This window comes from Triticum urartu, chromosome 7 (genome assembly GCF_003073215.2).
Source record: "Triticum urartu cultivar G1812 chromosome 7, Tu2.1, whole genome shotgun sequence".
Classification (NCBI taxonomy): Eukaryota; Viridiplantae; Streptophyta; class Magnoliopsida; order Poales; family Poaceae; genus Triticum; species Triticum urartu.
In genome coordinates, this window is record NC_053028.1 from 11,651,412 (window position 1) to 11,663,159 (window position 11,748).

Genomic DNA, 11,748 nt, shown 5'->3' on the forward strand with positions numbered 1-11,748 from the left:
CGTCTGCCACGCGGGTTTCACCCGGCGGCGGTGCGAGGAGGAGAGGAGGAGATGGCGGCGGCGGCGCCTAGGGTTGGAGAGGCCCCCGAGTCGCCCAGGGCGGGGGCGATGCGAGGGACGTGAGGTGCACGGGCAAGGAGAGTAATAAAAGAAGAGAGAATGTGTCTGATCGATGCAGCAATCAATCCCCGGTATCGTGATAAGCTCTCCAAAGGAGGGGCCGCTCGGAAAATATTTCAACACCTCTCTGTCACGGCCTCCTTAGCCCATACCATGGGTTCGGTTTGATTTCATAAAAGCACCGGAAGCAAGAATTCAAAACTTCTCCTCAGTATTTGCTAGCAGCAGTCACGAAATTACACAAATAACACCCAGCGTGAATCATGACGTCCGGAACGACATGGGCAGGAGGAAGGGCGGGAGTAACGGAGCCCGGCAGAATGGGCAGATGCGGTGGCCGTGAGCTGCCCAGCGGTCAAGGCAGCCAAAGTGGAAGACGTGCTGGCACCCCCGCGGCCGGCGCACACGCGCGGCGCCGTGGAAGTCACTGAGGCACACCACGCATCCCTCCGGGAGGATGGGCGTCCCGGCGCTGTTGCCGGCGTTGGATACGGAGAGCTCGTCGAAGCGCATGGCTGGGCAGTGCTCCTCCAGTTCCTTGAGGCCGTGGTCGTCGTGGTACTGCCTCTGATGGTGGTGGTGGTCGGCTAAGTCCGAGTTCTTTGGGTGGTTGATGCCGGCGCCGAGCAGCCATGAGAGGCGACGGAGGTGGGCAAGCAGGAAGACGAGGTTGGGCAGCAGCCTAGGCACTGCCTCCGGGAACCCCATTAGCTAGCTGTTCTCACATACATGGCAGTGGCACACAAAGATTGCTCCCGCCTTTATAAGGAAGGAGAAGCAGAGCAGCTAGACATGGACAGGGAAATAATGGAGAATAGCTTTGTGCTAGCTAGATCGATCAGCCAAGACGTAGACAGACATCTTTTGCGTGCAGACTGCAGAGCAGCTAGACATGTACCGTATAGTCGACAGGCACAGACACGTACAGAGTGTACGTGCTTAACTAATCAGATGTTGAGGCGTGACTGGCCCTACTATGCCCGGCGAGGTTAATGCGTTGTTAATCATCGGTCGGGTGGGGTGGGTCGATCCACGATCGTGCATGTGTCGGTAGAGGCAGGCAGGTCAGGTGCGCCTGTCGATCGACTGAGGCTCAGCTCACCTCAGCTCCACCTGCAAGAGCCTGTCCAGTGTTCGTTTTCATTTTAGTTGACAGTGTTCGTTAGTTAGTACGAAAAAAATGAACAAGCCGTGCACATGTGTTGGAAGCAACCAGCTTGGTCAGGAACTAATCAACGACTAGAAATAGGATATGTACCTGTTGCCATAAAATCTCGTCTCTTCGTGTTCGCGCGCGTTTTTTGAATTTCCAATCCAATTATCTTCAATCATGATAATACAATGAACATCAGAAAAAAAATTGCATTCAGATCTATAGAGCACCTAGCGTCGACTAAAACCACTGAAGCGAGCCAAAGCACGCCGCTGTCATCGCCCCTCCCACACCGAAGCCGGGCAAAACTTGTTATAGTAGATAGTCAAAAAGTCATCGTGCTAAGGCCCTATCGAACCAGCGCAGCAGAACAACAACCACCGCCGCCGATGAAGAGCACCGTAGATCGGAAGAATCCAACCTAAAGAAACACAAACGTAGACGAACTATGACCAGATCCGACCAAATCAACCAAGGACAGATCCGCCGGAGATACACCTCCACACGCCCACCAATGATGCTATACACAACATCGGGAAGGGAGCTTGGTGGGGAGAACCTCATTCCATCTTTAGGGAGCCGACGCCGTCTCGTCTTTCTGAGCAGGATACAAACCCTAACAAAATTCGAAGAAACATTTTTAAGCAAAGCTCTTCCACCGACAAGGTGCCGGGATCCATCGCGCCGCCATGGCCTTAAGACCACCGAAGACAAGGCGGGCCCACAGCAGCATGGGTGGGAGGCAGAGGAACCCTAAGCTTTTCTTGGGGGGGAGACTTTCACTACTCTCAGTGACCACGATGCGTGCGTCTGTTTTACCCTCACCTAATACCTTAGATCGATCAGCGAAGAGGCCGTAGTAGTAGTACTTGCTGGCTGCTTGGCTTCGTACGTGCGCGCGCGTCAACACGGCGGAATCACAGCCGTGGGGGCGATAGCATTCCAAGAGTGAGCAGAGCATGCATAGAACGGAGAGTATCAAAGACATTATCTGCGACAGGGGGAGCAGAGCGAACGATCCGCCCAGAAGAGAGAGGACGGAGCTTAGCTAAGGTAAACTGTTTAGCCCCCAGAGAAAAAAGGTAAACTGTTTCAGCTTCAAACTGACTGCAGTTGGAAATAATCTGGAGGAAAGTGATGGAGATCAAGAGGATGACGAGACAGAGGAAGTTGATGCAGAGAATGAGGGAGTTAATGACGAGGAAGCTAGCATCGCCCAAATCTCAAATCACAAATCACAAATTGCCAGCTGTCTAACCACGTAAAATTACGTTAACTTTGTTCATAGATGTAGCATTACTCAGAATTATCACTGTCTACTCATCCGAATACCATGCCACATTACACGATCTTGCCCCAAAACAGCCTAAAATCAAAGGAAAACCACTTAAGGGGAGGTTTTAAGGATTTGGGGGTTAAAATCATATCAAAATTGAGTCCAGGGGGTCGGGCTGCATTTGGGGGCGAAAAATAGACTTCTTTCCAAAAAAACATTTGAGGGGTAAAAAGTTGATTTATTCATCAAAGTCCACATGGAGTGGGATACGTCTCAGGTCGTGGGGGGCGCCAAACCAAACTTGGCGACCCAGACCTCTCGAGAAAGAAATTTCTGATAAACTATGTGCTTCATAATTCACATCACGAGGTTCAAAAGAAAAGGTACATTGAAGAACTACTGCGCGAGCATTGATCTCGCTAATAATCGCCCCGTATGGTCCTCTTGCACACCTGGAAATATCTGAGACGACTTGCTGGCAGTCGGAAGCTACAACAAATTGTTGTATATGTAAATCTTCAGCTAGTGCTAGAGCTTCGCGGCATGCTATTGCCTCAAGCGTGGCCGGGTCGATTACTCCTTCTATGACTAGGGCCGAGCTGCCCAAGTAATTTCCTCCCGCATCTCTGCAAACCGCAGCTGCTGATCCTCCTCATCTTCCTAGGACTCCCCCATCAACATGGATCTTGCAATAACCAGCCGGAGGCCTTTTTGGTCTCGGGTTTGCTTGGTGAGGTGTAGCAATCCGGACTGGGGCACTCGGTTTATTGCTCACCAGGGACAGATCTTTGAGGAACCTGTCGATGAAGCTATGGGTCATTTGGGGGCTTTGGAAGATTGCTTCATGTATTGCCTTCCGTCAAGCATGCCATATCGCCCATAGTGTAACGGCCATGATGACAAATTCTTCATGAGTTAACAACTCCATTAATGTAAACATCCACTGTTTGGCTTTTGGCTTAGTATTTGCTATGATTTTATGTGTCACCTCCGCATTGGCCAATGCCCAAACACTTCTTGATGTTGTGCATTTAGAAGGGAGTGACGCCATGAGTCGCGTATGCCACAGATACCGCATAGGTTAGAATCATCCATATGACGATGAGCTCTAACATCGTTGGTTGGGAGCGAGCGTTTTTAAAGCCTTCATAAGAACATCCGAATTTTCCCTGGAACTTCGGTCTTCCACAACGATTTCCATGAACTCTCTTCTGCCCTAGCGCTAGAAGGACCCGGTGCTCCTTCCAGCCATGCTTCACGGCGTTCCCTCGTGGCCACCATCATCTTATACGCCGACTTGACCGTAAAAGTCCCATGTTTCTCATAGTGCCAGGCCCAAAAATCAGCTATGTTTCTGGTGCAGAGCGGGATTTCAAGGATCACTTGAGCATCCATTGGCAAGAAAGTAGCTTGGACCGGTTGTTTATTCCATGATGCTGTCGCTCTCGTTATGAGCTCTGAGACTCTTGTTGGCGGATTCAGAACATGGCAACCATATGGTCTAAATGACTCTTCTCTGGGCAACCAATTGTGATTCCAAATTTCTGTGGTTTCTCCGTTTCCGATCCGTCTTACCAGGCCCTGTTTCATGACGTCTCTCCCCTCGATGATGGCACGCCAAATCTGACTTGGATGATTACCCAACTCAGCCTGGAGGATGTCTATATTTGGAAAATAGACACTTTTTAGCACTGGTGCACTTAGCGAGTCAGGAGTTTGAAGCAGCCGCCATGCTTGCTTAGCAAGCATTGCAAGATTGAAGAGTTCAAAATCCTTAAACCCTAGGCCTCCCATTCCCTTTGGTTGGGTCATAGTTTTCCAAGAAACCCTGTGAGGCGTTCACTAGCAGCCCTGGAGGTAGCCCACCCAGCGCTGGAGCACCAAGTTTACCTAGGCCCAGCCCATACTATCTAACCAGCACAGATCAATCCAACACGTTTCTCTAAAAAAATCAATGCAACACGCTGCAGCCTGGCACCCAGGAAAAGAAGAAGCACCCCTAAAAACAGGAAAAGAAGAAGCACTTAGCAGCCGCCGCCCCCGACGGATCGTCACACAGGGCACACCAGCCGCCGCCTGTGGCAAGGGGTACACATCGGCCGCCGCTCACCGGCACACAACAACACAGCGACGTCAAGTCGGCCGACCCATGACTCCATGCCACGTCGCCACGGAACCACAAATAATTCACTGGTGCAGGCGGAGCAGCAAACCTTCGTAGAAAAGGGAACAGACCTGAAAAAAACGGAAGTCTTGGTTGTATGAGAAATGCTCAAATAATTAAGCTACGTATTCAGATTCAAACGATCAAGAAAGGATCCTAGACTGCTCAAGATTATCTGCGTAGGATCAAATTCCAGTCTGATCAACTTGCAGGTTGCAGCAGCAGGAGAATCTGTGACAGACAAAGATCTTGTTTTCTTCCAGCAAATCTTCCACTCATCCTTTCATTATGGAATATCATTTGGAGTATTTTCCCCCTCAAAAAAGGCTTCGCTGCTTGCTACGCCCTTCCTCATCTCTGAGTGCCATCCTATCTCCTGCATTTTGGTGCACATAAGCATAGCTCCAACCACTTTTCATGCTTAGCAAATGCTGTAATGAGGGTGTTGAATGTATACAGATCTGGCGCAAGATCTCTGCCTGCAGCTTCTTCTTTGACTCCGATCCTGTCCAACTTTTCTTGAATCTCTGTAAGTTGCACATGTAATTTTCTTTGATTCGTTTTCGATTTCTTTCATATGTGTATTGTGGTAGCATAAATAAACAACTGAAGATCTTGTTGTTTACCCTCCGTCACGTAATATAATATATTATCAGACAGAGAGAGTACATTTTGTGCAAATCCATTATTATTTACAATTTATGCAAAGGCACTGTTCTTTACATTTTGACAAGAAATTCCAATTTGGTAGCGTTAATAATTCACCCAATTCGTGTTTGTGGTCTCATATCTCCAAGCTTTTTCAATGGTCAGCTAGAATAGTCTCATGGGGAAAGTGTATTTTGGTATAGCTTCTTTTGTTTACTTATTATTAATGAAATGATTGAGATTTTGAAATTTCCGCATTCTTCTTTAGCTTGGCCGCCATTGTTGTGCTGATCACTGCCCTCCGAGAAGCGAAGCTCCGCCGGCGGCGTCCTCGTCAACCATCGCCGCCCTAAACCAAGGTACTATCTTTCCCGACTAACCATGGCAGATCTAGACGCATGATTTAAGAGATAAAACATTTTGAATAAACGGATCTACGAAAAAGGGGATTTCGGTGCAGTAGGCCACTTGTCGCAACCTGAGAAAAGTGAAATGGCCTTTGGAAGGAGTACTCCTTGATTAGTGATTTCGGTGCACGTTGCATATGAATCGGACCAATGTTATGATTTGTACTTGTGCTACTCAAGGCCCAAAGCAGTGGGGCAGAAAACAACCCGTTAGAGACAGGGAAAATATTTGACTGACTACAAATAGTGACAAGTCAAATTAAACACAATAGCAGAGTTATTTACCCAAAACCACCACACTTGGGGTTAGGGTAACAGCTCAGTACCAGATTTGAGCCAAGTAACAAAAAACCACCAACTCTGGGCCTAATCGGTAACGCGGAGCATTGACGGGCCGATTTGGCCGCGAAAACAGCGAAACCGACAGGTGGGACCCACCTGTCGGGCCGATGTGGCGCGGGCTGACGGACGCCGTTAGACGGAGGGGGACGACCGTTTCCGCGCCCGTGTATTAGTGGGCCATGCGGGTCGCTGGTCGGACCAGACCGCACCAGAGCACATCCGACCCCTCTGACTTGACCTCGACGACCGCCGCCGCCGCCACCGTCGTCTCGCCGCCGTCCGCCGGTCCGCCATGGTTTCTTGGAGCGAGGGGTCAAGCTCTTCTTCTTCGGACGACGAGTCAGTGACTAGCCAGGTACGTGCATTTGGGGATTCCAGCATTTAGGGTTAGGGTTAGGGTTCTTGAGTTGGGGATTTCTTAGAGTCAACTCGCTGATTTCTTCAATCTCTTTGGGTTTAAGCTTCCTAGGACCATCCCATGCTTTGAATGGAGTGGCATTGCTCATGAGCTCTCCTCTCGCTGTCTGCATCGCGAGTCTTGCCTCAGGCTGGTAGCATTTGAATCTACGGACACCGGCCGACGTTTTCTTGCTTGCGCTGAGGAGAAGGTATGTTGGTTAGTACTGTATTTAGTTAACCTTAGTTAGTTTTTGCTCCATTCAAATGCCAGAAGGAAATTTTGCTCTGCTTCTTAGTGTGAACAATTGTCACTGCCCACAGTTGGATTTAATTATGCTGTGACAGTAGTAAATTATGATATGCCAGTGTAATTTGCTCCAAATAATTAAGTAGTGTACAACATTGTTAGTGCCAGTAGGAAATTATGCTATGGCAGTGTAATTTGCTCAAATAATTAAGTAGTGTACAACATTGTTAGTGCCAGTACTAATTTTTGTTGTTATAATGACAACATATATTTAGTTTATATGCTGTTAAAAGTGACAAAAATATCTTATTGACAACACATATTAATTTTATAGGCTTTCTTAATTGTTTGTGCATTTAAATGAACACAATTTCTTACTGAGAACATCTCTTGTGTACTATGATTGACAATACTTTTTCTGAATTATAGCCTGAACTAAAGTGCAACTATTTGGAGTGGATAGACCCTGAGTGGTCAGTGGCTTTGCAGTTCTGCCTAACTGAATTGTGGAGCATGTGTGACAAAGAAAACAAGGACAGGCTGAGAGACAATGTTCAGCTTGCTGAACACAATTACAAAGTAGTTGGAGAAAAGAGGAAGATGGAAGAAGAGCTGAGATTTTTCAAACTTGATTTTGCAAAAATGGTGGCTGACAAGGAGGATGCCATTACTGAGTTGGGCAAAACTAGGTTGGCTCTCAATGATCTGAAAGAGGAGATGGAGAAGAAGAAGCTGGCAGACCATGGTTGCACAAACCTACATCAGTTACCCCGGGCAAAGGCAGAGAAGGAGAGGGACAAGCTTGTGGTAGAGAGAGACCAAGTGCTCACAAAGAGAGACCAACTAAAGGAAGAGAAGAAAAAGCTAGATTACATCATCTCTGATTTGCTGAAACAGAAGCATGGCTACAAGGACAAGATCAAGAAGTTGAAGGAGATCTGTGATGAATTTTAATTATGTAATGTGGCATTGTACTGGTGTAGTTGTGCTCTGTTGCACTGAATAATCAGCCCTACTAGAAGTGCACTGTACTGTTGTAATGGTTAAATTTGTACTGAATTATGCAGTTTATCTGCAAGTCTAGAATTTGAACTTATGGCATGAATTTGAACTTAATTTGTAGTGCTATCTCTTGTATCATATTGAGTACTCTATTATATTTACTTCACTCCAGGTGAAACTGGTGTGATAGTTTGATTATTGTGCACAGAAAAATTTGAAATGCAAGTAACTTATGGCATGAGTATACCAGGAACTTTCTGGCATTATTATTATCCACATTATGTGATTATCAGGGAGTGCAAACAACATAGCAGTACAGAGTAAATGTAGCAGTGCAAGCACATAATTATAGATAGGTACATGATGATTGAAGCAAGCCAACATAGCAGTACACAAGAATAATAGATAGAAGTTCCTCATAGCATAAAACCAAGATCCATACATAGGTTTAGCATAGCATTACACAACAGTAGTTCATAGTGGCACACATAGGTTCAACACAGCATTACATAAGTTCAAATTTAGTCTTGGCATAGATAAATTGCTCTAGTGCCAGATGGAGCACACATGCACTTGGATACATAGTCAAACAAGAACTCTCAGTAGTTCCCACTGGCATAGAAGTACCCCTCCATCCTTTTGCTCATGTATCTTGCCCTTTTAGGCCTATTTCCTGTTGGCTGGCTAGTTGAAGCTTCTGCAGTAGTTCTTGGAGGATTGAAGCTTCTTGCACCTGTTTTTGCACCTCTCCTTGCAGCAGTAGTACCAGCACTAGAAGGAGAAGAATTTGCAGCTCTAGCAGATGAACCAGCAGGTCTAGCAGATGTAGCAGCAGCTCTAGCAGATTTGCCCTTTGAAGCACCAGCAGCAGATCCCCTTGAAGCAGATGTAGAGCTTGCACCTCTAGGAGTTGTTGTACCAGATGTCGAGCTTCCACCTTGCTGCCATGCAGGGGATGTCCTATTTTCCTGCATTATTTTTGTTGGATAAATTTCAGTGATACTTAATGAGTGATGAGATAGAGAAGGAAGTCAAAAATAACATACCATGTGCTTGTTCTTCCTGATTTGCAGATCTGGCCTCAATGGCTTTGCACAACTTGTGTATTTGTGGCCCTGCAACTTGCGGTTACTACAAGTTATTGTAGCCATCCTTGATGTCTTCTTTGCTTGAGGAGGCTCAAATCTGCCTTTCTTCCTTTTCTCTTCTGCTGGTCCCTTCTTGTCTTCTTTGAACTGAGGTGGGTCAATGTCAGGAGTTGCAGTTTTCACCCAACAATCAGGACCAGGAACTGGGTAAATGATAGGCTTGTATGACTCCAAGTACATAGCCTTTTTGAAGAAAACATTTACATGGTCCTCTGGTAGTTGTTTGGACCTGTAGATGGCAGAACAAGCATGGTTGCAAGGAATTCCAGAGATGTCCCACTTCTTACAACCACATGTTTTTAGATTAGTGTCAACAAAGTAGGTCTGATCCCCACTACTCACTTGGAAAAGACCTGGTCCAACTATCAATGATTTGCAGTCCCTTGCATATCTCTTGTTCACCTCTAACCTCTCAACATAAGTTGGTGCAATTTCCCATCTTGAAACTAGTCCAGCCTCTCTCTTTTGCTGATACCTTACCAGAAGTTTGTCCTTGATCCCATTGATCATGGTGACAATTGGCTTGTTCCTTACATCAAGTATGTACTTATTAAAAACTTCACTTAAGTTATTGACAACCAGATCAGTTTTGCAGTTAGTATCCATTGCATGTCTTGACCAAGCTTTTGGAGAAATCCTTGACATCCACTCCCAAGCAGCCTTGCACTCAGCCTTCATGCTCTCCATTGCCAACTGAAAGTCATGTTCAGTGTAAGCATATGCAGCTGCATCCATGCACTTCTTCAAGTCTTCCCCTCTGAATCCTGCTCTCTGAAAGTTGGCATAAATGTGCCTCAAGCAATACCTATGAGGGCAGTTGGGAAAGACTGCTGTGACTGCATTCAACAGACCATGAAAAGGATTTTGAATTCGTTAACATGAAAGAAATTATGAAAACAAATTATGAAAAGAAATTATAATGATTTAATTGTATTGATTTAATTCAATTTAATTGGTGTAGTAATATTATATTGATTTAATTCAATTTAATTGTTGTAGTAATATTATATTGATTTAATTCAATTTAATTGTTGTAGTAATATTATATTGATTTAATTCAATTTAATTGTTGTAGTAATATTATATTGATTTAATTCAATTTAATTGTTGTAGTAATATTATATTGATTTAATTCAATTTAATTGTTGTAGTAATATTATATTGATTTAATTCAATTTAATTGTTGTAGTAATATTATATTGATTTAATTCAATTTAATTGGTGTAGTAATATTATATTGATTTAATTCAATTTAATTGTTGTAGTAATATTATATTGATTTAATTCAATTTAATTGTTGTAGTAATATTATATTGATTTAATTCAATTTAATTGTTGTAGTAATATTATATTGATTTATTTCAATTTACTTGTTGTAGTAATATTATATTGATTTAATGCAATCACCCTAGGCTATCTTGACCAAAGTGTCGGCAAGTTGCGTTACCACTCGACAAGTGGCAACTAGGGTAGGTGGGCTCAAATCAAGGTTGGTTACGCTATGGTGGCCCTTTTGGGTCACCCTAGGCTATCTTGACCAAAGTGTCGGCAAGTTGCGGTACCACTCGACAAGTGGCAACTAGGGTAGGTGGGCTCAAATCAAGGTTGGTTAGGCTATGGTGGCCCTTTTGGGTCACCCTAGGCTATCTTGACCAAAGTGTCGGCAAGTTGCGGTACCACTCGACAAGTGGCAACTAGGGTAGGTGGGCTCAAATCAAGGTTGGTTAGGCTATGGTGGCCCTTTTGGGTCACCCTAGGCTATCTTGACCAAAGTGTCGGCAAGTTGCGGTACCACTCGACAAGTGGCAACTAGGGTAGGTGGGCTCAAATTAAGGTTGGTTAGGCTGTGGTGGCCCTTTTGGGTCACCCTAGGCTATCTTGACCAAAGTGTCGGCAAGTTGCGTTACCACTCGACAAGTGGCAACTAGGGTAGGTGGGCTCAAATTAAGGTTGATTAGGCTGTGGTGGCCCTTTTGGGTCACCCTAGGCTATCTTGACCAAAGTGTCGGCAGGTTGCGGTACCACTCGACAAGTGGCAACTAGGGTAGGTGGGCTCAAATTAAGGTTGGTTAGGCTATGGTGGCCCTTTTGGGTCACCCTAGGCTATCTTGACCAAAGTGTCGGCAGGTTGCGGTACCACTCGACAAGTGGCAACTAGGGTAGGTGGGCTCAAATTAAGGTTGGTTAGGCTATGGTGGCCCTTTTGGGTCACCCTAGGCTATCTTGACCAAAGTGTCGGCAGGTTGCGGTACCACTCGACAAGTGGCAACTAGGGTAGGTGGGCTCAAATTAAGGTTGGTTAGGCTATGGTGGCCCTTTTGGGCCACCCTAGGCTATCTTGACCAAAGTGTCGGCAAGTTGCATTACAACATAATGAACTAATTATACTAAGTGCTGAACTAATTAGACTAAATGCAAAACAACATAAAGAACTAATTATACTAAGTGCTGAACTAATTAGACTAAATGCAAAACAACATAATGAACTAATTATACTAAGTGCTGAACTAATGTAGATGAACTCACCTTCTGTCTATCAGACATGAATGTGTACTTCCCAAATTTTACCTCTTCAGTCCCTCCTAGGGCATACTTCAGTTGAGTCAAAAATCAGGACCAATTTGGTGTGTCTTCAACTCCAACCACTCCAAATGCTATGGGATACATATTGTTGTTTGCATCCCTTCCAGTAGCAGCTAGTATTTGTGCCCCACTAGTTAACTTAATGAAACAACCATCTAGGCCTATGAATGGCCTGCATCCATTCAAAAATCCCTCAACACATGCATTCAAACAGAAAAAAGACCATGAAACCTTGGTCCTGCAGTTGGGTTTTCTCTTG

The 11,748-nt window shown here is 45.2% G+C and overlaps 1 protein-coding gene across 1 annotated transcript; it reads right to left on the reverse strand.

Annotated features, from left to right (window-relative positions):
* Positions 1–289: 289 nt before the first annotated feature.
* Positions 290–832, reverse strand: LOC125525856 (probable E3 ubiquitin-protein ligase RHA1A). The gene has a single exon (XM_048690862.1). The coding sequence runs from the start codon at positions 826–828 to the stop codon at positions 382–384; it is 447 nt and encodes a 148-aa protein (XP_048546819.1). The 5' UTR covers positions 829–832; the 3' UTR covers positions 290–381.
* Positions 833–11,748: the final 10,916 nt, after the last annotated feature.

Coding starts and splice junctions, on each gene's coding strand:
- LOC125525856 (XM_048690862.1), bottom strand. CDS start 828: ATGGGGTTCCCGGAGGCAGTGCCTAGGCTGCTGCCCAACCTCGTCTTC.